Source organism: Pelmatolapia mariae, linkage group LG10_11, assembly GCF_036321145.2.
Source record: "Pelmatolapia mariae isolate MD_Pm_ZW linkage group LG10_11, Pm_UMD_F_2, whole genome shotgun sequence".
Classification (NCBI taxonomy): Eukaryota; Metazoa; Chordata; class Actinopteri; order Cichliformes; family Cichlidae; genus Pelmatolapia; species Pelmatolapia mariae.
In genome coordinates, this window is record NC_086236.1 from 44,082,212 (window position 1) to 44,101,055 (window position 18,844).

The 18,844-nt window shown below is 46.1% G+C and overlaps 1 protein-coding gene across 2 annotated transcripts; it reads right to left on the reverse strand.

Moving 5' to 3' along the window:
- Positions 1-707: 707 nt before the first annotated feature.
- On the reverse strand, positions 708-17,971 carry arid1aa (AT-rich interaction domain 1Aa). Of its 2 annotated transcripts, none has more exons than XM_063484633.2 (20): positions 16,754-17,971; positions 14,139-14,357; positions 13,448-14,050; positions 13,248-13,343; positions 11,320-11,560; positions 10,299-10,388; positions 10,043-10,213; positions 9,127-9,460; positions 8,837-8,982; positions 8,643-8,728; positions 8,316-8,525; positions 8,001-8,205; positions 7,687-7,822; positions 7,421-7,590; positions 7,120-7,333; positions 6,137-6,262; positions 5,365-5,458; positions 4,310-5,153; positions 4,020-4,150; positions 708-3,932 (listed from the first exon to the last, which is right to left on the reverse strand). In XM_063484633.2, exons 1-20 carry the CDS (start codon positions 17,666-17,668, stop codon positions 2,076-2,078), a joined length of 6,888 nt encoding a protein of 2,295 aa, XP_063340703.1. In that variant the 5' UTR covers positions 17,669-17,971; the 3' UTR covers positions 708-2,075. The 2 variants fall into 2 exon arrangements, with proteins under 2 accessions (XP_063340703.1, XP_063340702.1); XM_063484632.2 differs by having other exon boundaries at positions 7,687-7,840.
- Between the last annotated feature and the right edge of the window lie 873 nt (positions 17,972-18,844).

The window sequence follows — 18,844 nt, forward strand, 5'->3', positions numbered from 1 at the left end:
ATGGCCTGAAACTATTTAGATTAAGTTCGTGTAAAAGAAAGCCCATAACTTTGTGTTTTGCAGCCTCATAAAGTACAATGAGACAATCTAGTAACACAGGGGTGTCAAATAGAAGGCCTGGGAGCCAAAGGTGGCCTGCAAAGAATCTAATCCGGCCCACCAAAAGACTATAAAATAAAAATAATACAGCTTACAGCTTTTCCTGCTGATAAAGACCTCCCTCACAGCCATCTGTATTATACGAAAATAGTTACTAGATAACACAAAAGTTCTTGTTTTTCACTCTCTACTACAGAAATTTCAGTTTTAAAAAAGTTTTCTGTGATTAAACAAAAACTGAATACAGGACAGTCTGGACAGTGAGCTACCAGAACTTTTTGTAATTGTAAAAAATTCATCATGTAGAAAAACTGAGATGTGCTGAGATGTGATGTCTTAATCTCATATTAAGATATCCCAGGGACTAAATGTTTAGTAAAAATCTATAATCTGACAAAACATTTTACTCATCTGCCCCACTTCAGATAAAAGTGAGCTGTGTGTATGTAAAGTGAGTTTGACATTCATGTTGTAACACCTTTTTAAGGAGTTTTAGGAGTCTTTAAATATAAGTGAAGCATTTATTGAGCAGGTAATCTTGGACATGTGGTTTAAAGAGCATCTTTAAACAGTGCTGTGTGAATTCATTCATTTTTTCCCCCCCAAAAGAAGGTCGTTATTGCAAAAGAACAAAACCATCAAACAGCTTACGAAGATTTAATGTACATTTATTCTTACCACGTGGAACATATAGTATAAAGATTTCATACTGAATAAATGATATTCATTGAGCCAAAAAAGGGAAAGGGAGGAATTTACATGATGTCTTAGCTACATAGTCTGAAATACAAATATGCAGAATCCATGACTGGAGAAAATTTGTCAAACGTGTTCTTCATCTAGTTTATTTTCATTGTACCAGGAGATAACAGGTCTGAGCCATGTCTGCCATACTACGGAGCTGTGGAGAGACCAGAGATGTGGGTCTTATCGGAGGGGACCGAAGGTCATGGACCAAACTCACGTCAGCCTCCGTCCCGCGCCAATAAACAAGTGTGAGAATAGTGACACAGAGAGAGAGCGAGAGAGACAGACACAGAAAGGAAGTATAATGTACAACATTATATATACACCACAGCAAAGCTGTATCTGAAGTTGAAAACCAGTCCTAAGAGGTGATTTCTTTTCATAAGGGTATTCATACAATCAAGGGATAAGAGGAGGTAAGGGTGTTGTAGGTTCTTGATACTTTGGGGAAGAAAGCCATTTTCTGTTTTAACACCAAACTAAATTGACCTCGAAACTCTTGAGGAGCTGCATCGCCAGCTTCTGTGTGGAAACGTGTGTTACAGAATGCTTACACTCAAGAGCAGTACGGTACAGAAAATGTCCTACAATCTACTGCACACTGCACAGGCCTCCCCGGTGAAGGTGTCTATTGACAGCACTTTGTCTACTGTCGGGCTGACTGGTGAGAATCCAACTACAGCAACTATAACCAGTAGGCCACTTAATCAGTCTGCTTCACCTCTGAACATCAACCAGTCACAGACTCATTGTGCCCTCGAGGGGAGAGCTAGGGCACACTGTGTCTCCCAAACTCACTGTAAACGAGACAGCAACTTTGGTTACAGTTTTTGTTTTTTCAGCTATTTATTATTTATTAAAAAGTACTTTCCCCCCCCTGCCCGCCCCACCCGAGTGCAGCACAGTCTCCCAACCGTGGTGCTTTGCTCTGTGTCATCCAGTGGGCATTTGCTTTGCAAGTAGTGTCACTTTGTCGGCATCTCTCCGATTTGTAGATCCACCACCGCTCCGTGATTAACCCCCGCCCTGCTCCTCCGTCTCCTCGAGTGAGGCTGGCCCAGGATGGGGAGGCACGGAAAATGGAATCTGAAGGATTTTCATAAATTAAAATACAGACAGTCACTTGAACTTTCTTTGCCCTGTTACACACACATAAGCCAAGGTTACCAGGAAGGAGGGGGACTGGGGACAAAACCCCCAACAAGTGGAGCCACGGCTCCCTCCAGCTGTCATGACTGGCCGATCAGAAAGAGTACATCACAGATAACATGAGAAACCAGCGAGTTCATGAGGGGAGACACTGAAAGGTCGAGGAGTCGGGACTCGTGTAGTGTGAACTCTGAGTGGTTCTCCTCCACCTTAGCTAAGGCGTGCAGGGCCCGGGCTGCTCGCCGCATCATGTCCGGGCTCGTGGGTTCAAAGGGCATCCCTTGTAGGTGTAGCAGAGAGCTCTGGCTCTGTTGCAGCTGTGTGGCAGCCAGACTGTCCTCCAGAAAGCCCAGCAGGTTGCCCACGCTGCCCTTCTGAACAGCGATTGCTCGGGCTGCCAGAGTGTCACCCTGGGCCAGGTTGGCTAGTAGAACTACAGCCATCTCCCTACAGACCGCAACCTTCCTGTCTCCAATTAGCCGCACCAGGTTCCCGTAAAGCTTCTCCAACCGACTGAATGGTGGAGTGGCCAAGATGAGGTCCACATTGTTGTCTTGGATGCTTAGTTTACTGAGCGTTTCCAGGACAAGTCTCTGAGGTGACAAAGAACCGTGGGGTCCCAGAGTGGGGAAAGGGTCCTGGGCTTCTGCTGAGGGGCACACAGCCCAGTGAAGGAGGCCGTCCAACAGAGGCAAGCAGATGCTTTCGGAGTAGATGGAGAGGTCCAGCTGGCCTGAAATATTTGCCAAAGTGACCAGTGTGTTCTCCCTCAGCAGCTCCAAGCAGTCCCACCACCATTCGTCCCTTTGGCCCACGCCCTCATCCGAATCCTCGTCCTTTTCGTAGGTGAGCGGGGCCTGTTTGCGCTCCGGGTGCCGGTGGTGGAGCAGGATTAGTCGGCCCAGTATAAGCAGCAGTCCCGAATGCTTGGACATCTCGTGGTCATTGCCTGGAACGAAGGAGAGGCTGCGGACAATATTTGAGACGCAAATGCAGCGCCGGGCTAAAGAATCCTGCCAGTTAGTCAGTGCAACGAGCGGCCCCTCATCCTTACTGTGAGGCTCGTCCTCCAGGATGGTGCCGTTCTGCTGTGCCTGCTGGGTAAAGAAACTGCCAGAGGAGGGAATGGGTCTATTATTCTCTAGGTGACTTTTAGAGCTTTTCTCAACCGTCTTGGAGTCACAATCTGTCTTCCTCTCCTCCTCGCTGCCAAGCAAGGAGCTGGACTTCTCTGAGACTGCTGATCTTTCTGAAGAGGAGGTCTCTTTTGGCATTTCTTCTTCGTCTTGAGGCTTCCTTCTCTCCTCCTCGGCAGGCAAACCATTTTCCCGTATCTCTTCTTCTAGGACTCTCCGCCTTAGTAAAACCGGTGGCACAGGTATTCGTTCGCGTGGTTCCAAGAAGTCTTTTCGTGGCTCAAAGTGGGTCTGGATGTGTTCTGTTGAGTCTCCCCCTCCTGCGCTCCAGTGAAGTAAGCCACTGTCAAACTCTTGAATTTTGCCATGATTATTTGCCTGGGCTGCGGCAAATGGGTCTTTCTTTCGTACCAACTTCAGGGGAAACTTGTCAAACTTGCTCGCCTGCTTGGGTCTCTCGTGGGCAGTTGGGGTGTGCAACGAGCCCGTCTGCTCAGATGATGAACCCTTGCTCTTCTCGTCCTGACCTTGAGAGCACTGCTTTTGATCTTCCTCCTCTTTGACATGAGATGACCCCTCCGTTTCTCGTTCTTCCTCTTCATCGTCATCTTCATCCTCTTGTTCCATATCATCCACCCGTGGTTCCTCTTCCTCTGTGCCATCCCAGTCTCGTTTCAAGGTCTCAGGATCAAGTAGTGTTCTCTGGCCAGGGTCGCCGACCTCATACTCCCGCAGGATGCCAAAGATTTCAATGAGGCAGCGTCGGAAATACTCAACCACCAACTCTAATAGACCAGGCAACTGAAGAAACAATATAAAGAAAAATATTAGAAATGATCACCATGCAAACTGCTACAAACATTATTAGGGCTCAATACTGAATCTCACCGTGTTGAGATCAAAGGTGGAAATACTATTGTCGTCATAGAGAAGTATATTGATAGTATCTAAGGCCCACGTGCTTTCAGCCAATAAACCGGACTTTAATGACATCATAACTCTCCAGGCCTCTGGGGTTCCTAAAAGAGAAAAATCAAGGAGAAAAAAATAAATAAATTAATGAATACCACTACTCTCTGATCAATAACTTACAACTGAGGACAGCTGCAGTATTAAACAGTACTGTGAACAATAAAGGGTAATAAGCTGCTTTTAAGTTCTAGAATTTCTTTTCATACCAATATCTTTCATGGTGAGTCTTCGACGTGGCTTCAGGACAGGAAGGGTAGCTTCTACAGAGCCTGGGGGAAAAGGCATGTCTCGCCTTATTAGAGGTGACTGCACTGGAGGGGGCACTATGTGGGATGCAGGCACTGGGGGACCAGCCTTCTGCATCTTCATTCCATGCATAAAGGGAGACTTGCTAGGCGATGTCCTGCTCTCTATGGGGCGGGGCATGGATGCTGGGCTCGGCACCTGTGGAATGTGGTTCTGCACCCCCTGAGGGGGCTGGTAGTTGGACTGTACCGAGCGAGGCATAGGTGTGCCAGGCCCGGCTGGACCGTAAGGAGGCTGCCGAGGGCCCATCTGACCCCCCCACTGGCCATCGTGATTCATGCGTTGTTCTGACGGCATCATCTCCTCTGCCCGGTTCATGCCGGGGTAACCAGGTCCCTGGGGAGGACCCCCAGGGCCACCCTGTCGGCTGGGGTAGTTCTGATAGTTCATATCTCGAGGTCCCTGCCACATGCCTCCCTGAGGACCCTCAGGAGGGCCTGACTGCATCATCTGAGGGGGCATGTTAGGTTGCGAATTGGGCCCAGTTGTCCCCTGCATCCGTTCACGACCAAAGGGAAAGGGGAACTGACTGCTGGGGCCGGGTGGACGGCGATCGGCGCCAGGGTAGGGCCCGCTGCTGCTGTACTGATTGTATGGCTCCTGCTGTCCTGAAGAGGGTGCAGAGGCGCCTCCTTGCTGTTGCGGTTGCTGCGGTGGCTGCTGTCCGCCAGGGAAGGGTCCACTGTAGTCAGTCTCGTGACGTTTTGATGGTGGGTAACCGCCTTCCCCTGGACGCTTGTAACTCTACAGAAAATACAAAAGTGCAGACAGACACATTTATCATTTACCATTTAAACCAAACTGTAAAAAGAATAAAGTCATTCACAAAAATGTAAAAAAATCCATCAAGGACAAAAAAAAAGATAAATACACAAGTAAAAGTTATAACCTTCACATTGTTTGACCTATACACACTAAGAACACGGAGTTGGTGTAGTGCAGATGGATCATTTACCGGTTGCTGTGTGTACATTCCAGGCTGCTGATTTGGGTAAGAGCCAGTAGGGGGCGTTCCCTGTCCAGGATACTGATTACCATAGGAATCATGCCTGCAAAAAAAAAAAACAAAACAAAACAAATGCCTGTTCAGTTTGACCATGAAAATCTTATGCATCTCTCACCAAGTTACAACAAGCCCCACTGATACATCACAGCATACGTCGATGAATGCACACCCAAAGAGCATTTAGCTGTAGATTCCTCTAGCCGTGTCCCAGTGAATTACATTATACTTAATACCCTTTATACTCCTCTTTGGTGCTTCAACATGATCCATTTTTCTATAAAACATTTACTGTATTATTATGTCAAGCCTGTGTTTGTTAACTGCATGGCTCACTACTTGGTGAAAAATACCAGCCCACAGAGAATTTGTGTTGGATTAAGGCAAAATACGTTTAAATCAATGCAACTGTATAAAATTCATATTCACACAGGATAAAGCTTAAACTAAAGAGCAGTAAATGCCAAGTGAATATTTACTCAAAGATGAAAAAAAGTCTTACATTAATGAAGCGATCACACTGTCAAAATGACAAATATAGAAGTTACATCAAAATACAGTGTCTCATGACATTGAGGACTGGCTTTGTAACGAGACTGAAGAGTTGAAGGTTATTCAAGTTTTACTAAAACAGTAGATTTGTTATATATGAAGAATGACTTCCAATTGACAGTAGTTTCAAAATCTAAAAGGCTGCCAGCCACGAAGTGCTTTGTGAACTGACCGTGGCTGCTGTGGTGGGAAGCGATTTGGCGAATACATCCCCGTGTCGGCGTTGGCAGGCATCATCGGGTTTGGCTGAGGAACACCAGATCCCATGTTGCCTTCTGGGCCCATTCCTTGCTCTGACCTGGGAAAAGTGGAACAATACACGTAGTGTGGTTTGTTTCATATTTCGCATCGTAGAGATTATGCTAGATCATCCAAAAAAGAAAAGAAAAAACTAATAGGAAATGTTACAAAGCACAAGGTCAAGACAATTTATAAGTGGCTCTCAGTGCATGACTGCTAACAGTGAGGAAGTATATCTTGAATGGCCTACTTTAAACATCCAGTTTGATAGGAAAATGGTAACAAAAGTGACAGCAGCAACTAAAACAGGCTCAGACGGAACACTGTAATCCAAAAATGCCAGTACTCCACATACAAGAACTAACAAACCAGGAAAATTCCCGGGGAAGGAAAGTGAGATACTGCTGGTGGAAAGTGTTTTGCTGTTACTACAATAGGTTATGACACCTGTATACCCACATTAGCGCCAAAATGTTTCTCCAGGCAGAAGATGAACTACTACTGTCACTGTCAAAGTAGCTACTGCATAAATGAAATATTGGTCCCACCATGCAAGTGTGCAGTATCACTAATTTTAAAAAAAATTTCAAAAAATAATACAATCGTGGGGAAAAAGGATTGCCCGTGGAGACTGTACAACGTCACCTTTCTTCTCATGTCTACTCGTATTACACTTGTTTTAGGGATACATTTCATTCTTGTCACCATATAAACATGTGAATCAACGGCAGCATTAAAATAACCTAAGAGCTTAATTAAGTGTGTAAGAAGCTAGCCAGTTTCTTAAATATCAAATATATTCGACTCAGTCATTACAATTTCTTTGAGGTGAATGGTGACTTTTGTTGTTTGATTAATCATAAAAGTACTTGTTTTTACCAGTTGTGTTGAAGGACCATTAAAATTCTGCCTTACCTCCTGTCGTAGCCTGGTCCATAAGGATACTGCTGTCTGGGCCCCATTGGCATCGTGCCCATGGCCCCAGGCGGTCCCCTGTTGAATGGAGGTTGTTGCTGCTGCTGCTGTTGCGGTTGTTGTGGTGGTGGTTGTTGTTGTTGCGGCGGCTGCTGTGATTGATCACCCATCCCGCTGTTGGGACCCTGGTTAGCAGGTAGAAACTGCTCCCCAACTGGAAATATATTTAGAGTTACAAAGCATTTAGAAATGTGTAACTGGTTAATTAGCTGAGATTAACAACACTGTTCAGTGTGCCCACCTTTCCGCATGTTACTAAAGGGGTCTTTGTTTGGTTCGTACGGGCCCATTCGACCCTGCATGTCAGGCGTGTTCATGCCAGACTGATAGTTGGAGTTGGGCGTCATGTTCTTCCGGGGAAATGCAGGGTCGCTTCCGTCAGAGAAGGGGTCCTGCAGGTTAACGCTGCTCCTAGGAAAGAGGCAAAAGGAAGAAGGATTAGTATAACTAATGTTAATGACTCTTGAAAGCAAAGATTCTTCTGTTAAAATCTTAAATGAGAGTCACCTGGACCCGGGCGGCATGGGGGGCATTTGAGCGTGAGGAGTCGAGGCCGGAGTAGGGGGTTTTAAGTCTCCCCCCTCAGCCATGGAGCTGCTGGTAGACTGAGGAGTCTGAGGACCCTGTAGAGAGCCTGACCCAGCTGTGGAGCAGAGGGACGCTTCAGTTTGAAATAAGAGAGGAACAGATAGATATAGTACATGACTTTAATAACACTGCAAAAGAGCAAGTCAGGCATTTTTGTCAGTTTTAAAGTTCAAAGGGGTTGATTATTGAAAAGGCACACTCATCAGAAAAGGTTACATGAGCACAGCTCTCACCTGGAGAGGGTGGCTGGACCTTAGCAGCTTGGTTCTTTTTGTTGTCTGAAAAAATCTCAGGTGGGGGGTCTTCACCACGCTCAATTTTGCACTCAAAAGCATACAGACACTGGATGTACTGTTTCTTTAAAGAACTAGCAGCACTGCTGGATGTACCCACATTCAAGGAAGTGGCCAGATCACGCCATTTCTTATTCTTATTCACCTGAGATACACACACATACACAAAATACAGGGATATTAGGAAAGGATTCAACAAAGACAAAGCAAAACATTTACTCTGGGATTCATGTTGTTTAAAACTTCCATATTAACCTGCGTCATGCCTCCGATCTCTTTAACAGACATGTACAGCCGAAAGAGGTCGAGAGGTTTGCGTCCTACAGCAGGCAGGTTGGTCATGCCCATAGCCTTCTCTTCAATAAAGGCCAAATAACGGTCCACCCACATCTTCCTCTCTGGCTCTGGTCCTAACTCGTACAGATGCGTTATCTTTTCACTGGTTGTGGTGGAAGAGTTGGACTTCTGTTTAGTGTGAGAGGAGGAAGAAACCAATTTTCAAAATGACAAAGGACATGAGGTGAGGTGCACAGATTTTAAAAGACTTGTAAAAATAATAATTATATTTAATAGAGGGGCTACCTTTGATTTGGATTCTGGCTTGGGCGTCACACTCCCATCTACCTTGTTATTCATCTTATTGTTCATTTCTGGACTAGAGGCCATGCCTAGAAACAATGGTGGGGAATGAATTAGCTGTGAAGCATCCACGTAAGAGAAAACAAACAGAAAAAAAGAACAACACTAAGTTATGAGGTTATGCCAGTACAACTTACCACTTGTGTTATTGGCCATGTTTGGCCCCATAGGGTAGGGTGATCCACCTGGAGTGTTCATCATTCCAGGCATACTGTTCATTGGAGGGCCGTAAGGCGGGCCAGAGCCCATCATGCCTGGAGACATGTTGGGGTACCCAGACATCCTGGAGAGAGAGAAATACATGTCATCTTATGTACAAGTGGGACGAGGCACTGTGCAGCTACTTCATATTTAGACATGAGTGATAACCAGCAGACTTGTGCCTGGTGAATAAATGCAGGGAGTTGAGGATCCACTGGTAACCAACCTGTTGTGCATGGAGTTTGTGGCAGGGTGTTGCATGGCTGAGGGATCCGGGGGCTTTCTGTTCATTCCTGGTGGAGGACACATTCCTGAGCTCACCTGGGGGGGCATGTTGCCCATGTTGGGAGGCATGTTTGGACCCATGCTAGGCCCCATATTGGGACCCATGTTGGGGCCATAGGGCCGTGCCCCCATTTGATTAGGAGGCATCCTTCCTGGAGGCATGCCAGCATATGGAGGACCTCCACCCTGGCTTGCCATGGGATTTATTGAGCCCATGCCAGTCCCAGGGTAGCTGGCATTAGGCATGTTGCCATAGCTAGGTTGCCGAGGATAACCTAAGATGGGAATGATAAGATGAAAAAAAAAGGTTCAAGTAAATCACATGGTTGCAACTGAACAGTACTCTGAAAAAACAAAAATCTCACTGCAGCACCCAGAAGTTTCTTGGTTTTTATAATTCAAAGTAGTCTTTTGTTAAAGAGTGCGTGAGGCAGACTTTTCCTTACAGACTGCTAGTACAGAGAAAGAGAGAGAGTGCACTATGCAGCCTGAGCAACAAGCCTTTGTCACAGTTTCAGCTCTACTGACAGGAGGCTCTGCTACGTCAGCTGACTCTCTGCTTCACAGCTATAAATAGCTGCAACAGAGTCAGAGGGAGGGACCAGCGATAGCATGGTATTCATATGAGGCAGGGAGATATATTCCTAAGGATTTTCTGATACATTGTAAACAGCAAACTTTTTAGACAGGTTGTAAATGGAGTGGAAAGCCTTTATTAAGCAATATTTAGGCTTAATATAATCAATTTTTAGAAGACAGTTGTCTTAGCAGTATTTCAAATAATTAAAAAAAAAAAAAAAAAAAAAAAAAAAAAAACCCCAGCCTCTCTTGAGATAAACCAATCCAAAAGTTTAAACCTTGAGGGCCATATTGTCCTCCCTGCTGCCCGTAGCCTCCCATAGAGTTGTTCTGCTGATATGGGCCCATCCCAGGGTGCATCTGTCCCCCAGAGGACTGGCGTGGTGACAGTGCAGAGGCTGATTGGGGGGAGCCATAAGGGGGCATCTGAGGGTTTCTCTGCATAAACCCTAAAAGAGACAAAGACAAAGGCTCAGATGCCACGGCAAACACTCGACATGTTAATCTCAAAGCAGACTTCAGATGGCAACATACCTCTGTCCTGGGCCATAGGAGACTGGCTCATTGTAGGGTGTAGGCTCCCATCTGACTGCACACTTGACGGTCTGGGAGGCATTTGGGTCCCTAAACAGTAATAATTAAGTTAAATTAGTGAGAGCTCAGGGAAGGCGCAACGAGTAGTTGCTATGTTTATTCCAATTTGAAGACAAAGGGTGATTTCCATTCTTAAAGATACATAAAACTATAAAACTTTTTTGCACTACTAGACATTCTTAAAAGTGCCATTAACACATCTTCCACCACAGAGAGATTCAGAACTGGATAGTAAGGGAAAATAACATTGATGTATTTGGGTCGAACCACAGAATACAAAAATGTCTCCCACTGCTTCAAGATTCTACACTGCCTGTTGCCCATTATGGGCCCAGAAAAGCCTTCTGATCTAGTTCTGAGGTTATAAATCCATTCAGACTCTTAACGGGGGGTGAGAAAAACTTTCCACTTTCAGCAGAAAAATTTGTCAAACTCTGAGACAAAAATCAGCCCTCACAGTGAAGGCCAAACATCCAAGAGAGATGAATCAATCCAGAACAGCAGAGAGCATATTTACAGGCTAAACTTTAGAAGGTGCACAATTCTAAATATGCAGACCATGCCAAACACACACATATTTATGCTTTGTGAACAACCAAACAAAACTAATATTTTAGTGTGCAGCAAAGATCCTGAGGTGCCCGAGGAAACTAAACACAGCAGGCTGAGTTTCGAGGAAATGTGCAATTGCAGGCCATCTATAATGTTTCCATTTACTGTCGGGTCCAAATATAGGACATATAGCTTCAGCGAGGCTTGGGAAACATTTCCAAAAATGGCAAAGATGGTTTCAAACAAAATTCACCAAAAAGGTAAACGTAATCTCCCAAAAATATGCAAAAATCAACAGCTTCTCTAATAATTTAAGCAGCACTGGTCAGTAATCTGGCATCGCTGTCGCAATCAGACATGTAAGAAGACCGCTAATAATCATATGCCCAATTTCACTGTGAAGGCCCACCTGGCATGTTGGCAGGTGACAGCGGTCCTGTGCGGGATGTGCTGGCGCTGGCAGGGGAACCGGCCGGGGAAGGTGAAGGCCCTCGGATGCCTGGCAGGTGTGGGGACGTGTGAGGAGAGAAGGGCGACTGAGCAGGGTTGCTCTGCTCGCCCTGGCTGCTCGACACCCCTGACGTGCTCACGCCGGGACTCAGGGCGCCCTCTGTACCGGTAGGCAGGTCATCGATGGACCCCGACAGGTCCTGAGAACACATACAGGGAGAAAAGAAAGAACAAGGAGTAAAGGAACTGCACTGCAGAGAGACAGGAACATTTAGCAGGGCAAAAAAAAAAAAAAAAAGACAGTTTGTGCATTTTGACACAGATGCTCCTTTCTCTTGATTTCTCTCAACTTTTTATAGCCATACATGGGCAAAAATACCACCACATCCGGCCTACAGCGTCCTAAAAGGAATCAAGACAACCCACAAAAATGTAATAAGAGCACTAAGGAATCTAGAGGCGAATGACTGCAATGGGTCTGTGCTGCTATTTAAATTGATTCCAGCGCAATGTGTTTTCAGTCAGTGACGTATGTGGTGGCACATATCAGACACTCTGCAAGCTTAGACTAGATTAAATGCTGATAAAGAACTGAAGTGGATTTCTCTTTACGCTAATATTTTCATTGCGTCCTGCAAGCATGTTTAATTGTTATCCGATGTGTGTCCCTTTGCTTATTTAAGCCAACGGAGCCCTCTGGTTTACAGTATTGTAATGTTTACTTCGTACATTAGCTGTAGTATCAGCACGCTGCAATTTCATCCTTCTGCTGTTAAGACATGAGTGGCAGAGATACAAATACACACACACACACACCCGGAGGCCTTTGTCCTTATTTATCTTTTTCAAAGAAAAAGTGAGTGTGCATTAGTGCCGGGGGTTGTCATGGTTACCAAGGTTTGTAGGATGCAAGCCGAGTCAGCGTGTAGCGCCAGCTCTGCCATGTGATTTCAATACACAAACAAACAGCCAAGATTCAGTTCAGATGAAGGGCATTTACAAACCTGGAAGTTTGATCCGGACGGATGACGGGAGAGCTGCATTTTAGTTACAGTCAGGTTCGTATTCACACAGTTTTTTTGTTTTTGTTTTTAACACAGGACAAGTCTGCATAACATCAAGTCTTTCAGACTGGTAACTCACTCACTGCATCGTTTAGGTGACGTCATCCTGCATCATCAGGGCTCGCACAGGTAAATCAAATTCTGCTGAATGGCAGCAGGTCAGTGTGCACTTTAATGCTCTCTGGTTGCACAAAAGAGCTCAAAAGAAATAACGGGAATACCATCCAGAGGTTGTTACTATAGGCTGGAAATCGATCGTGTGCAAAGAAGAGGACTGCACGCAAAAAAAGGTTCAGTACTGAAATGTTTTCAGTTTTAGATGGAAATGCATCGATTAGAAAGCGGTCTTAACAGTTCAAGAACCATCACAGGTGTTTTTTTTACATAACTTTTGAATTCGCACTAAAAAAAATAAACAGTCGGTTTGGTCCATTTGCCTTCACAGCCCAAACAAAAACAGAATACGCATGGAAGCAGACTGAAAACGTGTTTTCGAATTGTCTCGGTTCAGCCATTTCATCTGCGCAAGTGCTCGATTGTCAGATTTCTCGTCTCATTTGCACAGCACCCTTTTCCAAAAAGCATCAGCCATGGAGCTGTGTCTCAACAACTGAAGAACAGCAGCACGCGCAGCAGCCACAGCAAAGGAAAATTTTTACATTATCATCAATAATACGAAATGAATTTTAAATGTAATGTGCCATAAACTGCCGTGTTTTTGAAAACCAGCATGATAAATATAATAAAGCTGCAAGAAAAAAATATCTGATGCAAAACTGTGAAAAAGCAATGCCCCGGCGGTGTTATAAGAAGCATAACTGACCGGAAGGCTGGAGGGGCGGCCTTGACCGTCCTCTGGACCAGATTTAGGCTGAGTGGATGGAGGCGCATTGGACTGAAATGAGTCCTGGGATACCTCCTGATAAACAAAAGAACGTGCGCTTAAGTATACTGCCAGAGATACAGAACCACATAGAAAACTCATTAACCAAGATGAATATGAGCCAAGACTGAGATTGGTACCTGCGGAGGAGGAGGAGGAGGAAAGCGCTGATAAGGTGACTGTTGTGCTTGCTGCTGTTGAGGGTTCTGGGGGTAACCTGCAGGCTGCCCTTGTGGGTGCTGGCTGTGTCCTGGTGGCTGCTGTGGATGAGACTGTGATTGCTGTTGCTGTGAGGGTGGCTGCTGGGGCCCCTGTATTGATCCTGGGTAGCTCGACTGGCCTTGCGATCCAGGGTTAGACTGGGAGTTGGGCTGCTGCTGGGCCTGACTGGGAGGACCCTGCTGCTGGGCGTAGGGAGACTGGCCAGACTGTGGGGCTGATGCTTGAGTATAAGGGGGCTGTGACTGTGGGGGCCCTTGGGATGGGCCTGGCAGTGGCCCCTGGGACTGTGGGGGCATGTGGGGCTGCTGATAAGGTGGCCCTCCCTGGGTGTGTGGAGTAGAAGTCTGAGGAGGATGGGGTTGACCTGGGTATGGTGACTGGCCGCCGGGTTGTCCAGGTGGAGGCTGTGAATATGGGGTTTGTTGCTGACTTGGGTGAGGAGCCTGGCTTGGTTGGCCATAATAGGGTGCCTGGCCCTGAGAGCCATAGCCTCCTGCTCCCTGCTGGCCATAAGATCCCATCTAAACAGAATATACAAACACACTAAGGCCTCAAACACACCAACAGTAATGAGAGATAAAACTGAAGATTCAGAATGAAAGATAATACCTGTGGACCATACGGCATGGCCCCCATGCCTCCAGAGGTCCGGCCTTGCATTCCCACTGGATATCTCTGGGGACCTGGCGGGGCATAACCCTGTCCAGGGTAACCAGGCCCTGGTTGTGGACCTGCTGAAGGCCCTTGCTGTGACTGCTGACCGTATGGGCCGCTTGTTCCATATGGCTGACCCCTCATTTTTCCCATCGGGTCCATGGAACCAGGAGGCTGGACATGGCAAGAACAGAAAGCAAAGAAAAGTTATAAAAAAAAAAATCAGTTGATAACAGCACAACACAGGAAATCAAGTCATCAAATCCTACAAGTTTCAAGCAAGCGTCCTCACACAGATAATTGTAGTATTACAGCTGTAAAATACTTGACTGCAGTGTCTTACATTTCCATACCTGAAAAGAAAAAAAAGAAAAGAAAAAGAAACTCCAGCAAACAGGCAAGCTGTGTTTTTTCCCCCAACTTATTTCCCACGGTCATTACCCTGATTTTTTTTCACCTCACTTTGCCATAGTTTCGGAAGTCAACAGAGCTATATATATATATATATATATATATATATATATATATATATATATATATACACTTTCGAATGGAGGGCAGTCTGCCCAATCTTAAACATATCCCAGCTGTGCTCCTGTTTTGAGTCTGTTCCAAGTAGCCCCCCCTTCCACCCTTCATTGAAGGCAGTTTGGCTCTGGATGAATGACACAAGAAATGAAGGAAGTAATTTCACAACAGCTGTGGAGAGTAAAAACTGTGTATAGTTGTACATAGTCTATAACCTGGCACATTCAGTTTTTAAAAAAGGCGGAAATAGAGGTCACATTCTGGTGACCTCACGCTCCATCAAAACTGTGTCACATGATAAAAATTAGGCACCCCAAGATGATCTGCTTAAACAAATAAATGTAGACCCATGAGCTACTTTGGGTGAATCCCCACAAGCGCACCTTGCTGACAAGAGCATCCTCAACTCAATGGCAACTCCTCTGTCCAAATAATAAACAAAAATAAAAAGCCTTATGTGACACTTTGCACATCCAAGATAATCAAGTGAATAAGAGTAGCACATGGCTAATCTGCATAAGACAGAGGAAACTCCCTTGGCGGGTGAGAGATGGTGGACTGCCTTCTGATTGGCTTCGGGGGAGGATTGGGGGGAAATTTTCTGCAGTTAAACTTGTGTGGCACGCCAGACACAGCAGCAAAGAGAGCGCATACACACACACACACACCCTCGTGGGGAAAGCTCAAATTTATCTTTTATTCTACCGTGTGTGTATTAAAAAAAACAAACCAAAAAACAGCCATGTGTTTATAGCATTAGCTCGAGAATTTAAAAAAATATGGTATATCAGTAAATAAGATCCCATTTACGCATGATGTGAACTTTACTGTGTTAATAGTGTCTGAATTACATTCAAACACTAAAACAAACTACTTACACCCCTTTTTGGTGTAACAAGCTGCACCCAGAGCCCACAGCAACACATTTCGCATTTTTGGTCAATATTAGCAAATGATGGGAGCAAAACTACAAATCCACACATCATTCAGGTGCGAGCTGCTCCAACAGTGGATTTTTTTGCAAGTAAGAAGTGGAGCTTAGAGAAGGAGAGAAGCAGCAAAAAAATAAAATCTCTGGTGACCCTGTGATGAGTTAATGCTATGTGCTCTTATCAGCAACTGTTGCCTTGCATCACATGTAATTATAAATGGCCATGAGCAGCGGATGAGGAGCCAATCAGATTTCAGCTAGCATGTCAACCCAAGACCAACTATCTCCTGGCTTTGACAGTAGGATTTTACCTCCACAATTCAAATCCCAGTGCAAACTGCAATCTGCTGACTGCATTCAAGTCACTCATAAAAAGCAGGGATGATTGTTTACAGGCGGCGTGCATGCAGGGAAGCCGAGCGGCTTTTCAGCACGGGGAAATTCTTTCTTAATCAATATATGACCCAAACTAACAGTTTTAACCTTTCCCCAGCGAGCAAACTGTGATATTTACGCAATTTAAACAAGACCAACATGAGCCATTTTAACCAACTGTGCGAGACTCGCTCGACACGAAACGCATTCCTTCCGTCATGGCCACCGAAATACAGTTTATCGCACAAGAAAACAACACAAACACGAAGGTATGAGCAACCGCCACAAACTCACACGTATAAGAACACGTTACTGTAGCTATGCACCATCACACGGATGTGTTCGCAGCAAAAATTCATTGTAAATTCAGCACGTAAAAGGAGAAGCAAAGCTATGAGAGAAAAAACGAACCGTTGCTCTTCAGCGACTATTTTCGCCCCCTTTTCAAAGTCGGGCCTTCTTGGCTTCCCCTGAACCGTCCTTTACATCGTTTCAACAACTTATATCCGCCTCGAGCGACGCTTCTTTGTAGCTAGCCAGCTTTATAAATACGTTAAAACAACTCTTATTTAATGGTGTGGTGAAAAGAAAAAAATTACACACAAGAGGCAGCCATTTTAGAGTCTTTGCGAACTAGTATCAGACAATGGCTGGCCTGCTACGTTGTGAACTAGCTAGGAGAAGGGAAGGAGACGTGCTAAAGCTCGTGCCTTGTTCCTGTTAAAATGGCTTTTACCTGGGTTCTTGCTAACGGCTGCCCAGCACTTCCAGGGCTCATAGGCGATGGGTGATGGCTCCTTTGTTGCCAAGCCGGATTGCTCCCTCCATACTGACCGCTACTGCCCATGTCTGCTGGTCCCTTGCTAGCTCCTTCTTGGCTACTATATTCGCTAGACGGATAGTTTGGATATCCCCGCGTTGAGCTGGGGGAGGTTAGGAGCTTGTTGAGTGTCGGTGTGGATGTAGGTTGAGGGTTTCCAATGTTATATCTCTGATTACTGTAAGATCCAGCCATTGCCGTGGGTCCTCCCGCTGGTGGCTGCTGCTTAGCTGGTTGCCCCCCAGCTGTCGGCGCCTGGGCGCTGCGAGGGGAGTTCATTGCGTACGCTTGGCTGGGATACGGAGTCCTGTTCGGGAATGGGTTATAATTGTTGAACTGGTGGTTTGAAAAGCCATGGTCGTGTGAATTATGTTGATAAGGGTCCATCATGTTGCTCGACTGCACGACCGGACCCGCAGCAGCTGCCATGCCAGGGCTTTGTTGTCCGCCATGTTGATGAAAAGGGGCCCGACCGTAGTGCTGACTGTATCCGTACGAAGGTGGAGGAAAAGCGGCGCCGTGGTGATGCACCAAACCAGGGTGGTTATTTCCCTCCGGTCCGACAGAGTCATTCTGGGTATTATTGTTAGCCCTGGGCGGGTTCCCATTCCCGTTCTTCATCTCAGGTTCCCCTCCTCCCCCTACATTTCCACCGTCGGCCCCGTCCTGCAGATCCCCCCTTCCCGGCGATCCGCCGTCCAAGCCCGGTTGCTTTTTGTCTGGCTGCTTCTCTCCCGGAACCGACTCGTCCTTGGCGTCTCGATCCGGCTTTTTGAGTTCGGACGGCGGACTAGTGTTAAGAGTGGCGGCGCTGGCGACCTGAGCGGCCATGATATACCCCCCACCTCTCTCTCCCTCTCTCGGCGAGTCAGTCACAATCAAAAGCTAGCATTGAATATAAATAATTGTTTAGAACCATTTATCCTTTTGCCGATGCATTCCCACCCCTCATACCGGACCGAATCCGGCCTCCATCCTCCCGGTTCCGGTTCCGTAAATGGGTTAGAGAAATGATGGAGGCTCCATACAATGCGTAAAAAAAGCGACAGAAATTGTTGTGGGAGTTGTGTTACTGAGCCCGGGTAGAGGCAGGGAGCGAACCCAACCAACACGAGGCTCCGCTAGATACAGCCATTTTACTGAGCCGCACAGATGGCCACAAAACGCGGAGCGGAGCTGTCACAGCGCGGACTGGATTTTTTGTCTTCAGAAAACCTCACGTTGTCTCTCTATCTTTTTTCCCTTCTCCCCACCATAGGTGGAATATTTTCTGCACACGACGAGAGTCTTAATGTGTGCCCAAACTCATAAACAATGCACTTTAAACCAGCCGCCAATCAAGAGGCTGTATATAGATCACGGGCTGTAGGCTTGGTGAATACGTTTGAGGGTTTCATGGACTCATCAGTACCCGGGAAAACTAATTAATGCGTAAAAAAATATATAATTTTTCCAAGTATTTGCATATATGTGGGTGCCACAGCTGCGCGCGTAAAGGGCGTTATTACGCACAGCAGGATACATAAATGCTGCAAACTTTGCACTGCATTCATTTAGCCTGCCTTCCACACACCCAGTTATATTTTTAAGACTTTAAAAGCAAAAAGCTGTAACATTCAGCTCGTTTAAATGCGCCTTTGTGCACTTGGCGTAATTGTGTTCCCCCCAAACAGTGTTTCTGAGTGGTATTTAGGCGAGAAAGGCAGCACACGCACAGGTTTTTCCACAGCAGAAGGAGGAAGCCTTGCAGCAAACGAGACTACCAACGCACATTCCCTTATTCCCTCCCCTGCCTGCTTTGCTCTGCTCTGCTCTCTTCTACCACCCCCTCTCTCCTCTCTGTCTGTCTCTCACTCCAGCAGAAACACTCTCTGCCGAGTGTGGGGGGATGGGCGCGCAGGCTCCAGCTTCCCTCTCTCACCCCACTAACATTGAACTACACCGTTCAGAGGAGGGAGGAAGGGGGAAAAATCAGGCAGACCTTATCTATCAGAAAGAGGATGCATG

What these genes read in the sequence shown, in the direction of transcription:
- arid1aa (XM_063484632.2), bottom strand. Translation starts at nt 17,668, where the DNA reads ATGGCCGCTCAGGTCGCCAGCGCCGCCACTCTTAACACTAGTCCGCCG. An exon ending in AGCCAGAATCCAAATCAAAG is followed by an intron (nt 8,526 to 8,642) that starts GTAGCCCCTCTA and finishes CACACTAAACAG; the next exon opens with AAGTCCAACTCTTCCACCAC. An exon ending in AGATCGGAGGCATGACGCAG is followed by an intron (nt 8,206 to 8,315) that starts GTTAATATGGAA and finishes TGTGTATCTCAG; the next exon opens with GTGAATAAGAATAAGAAATG.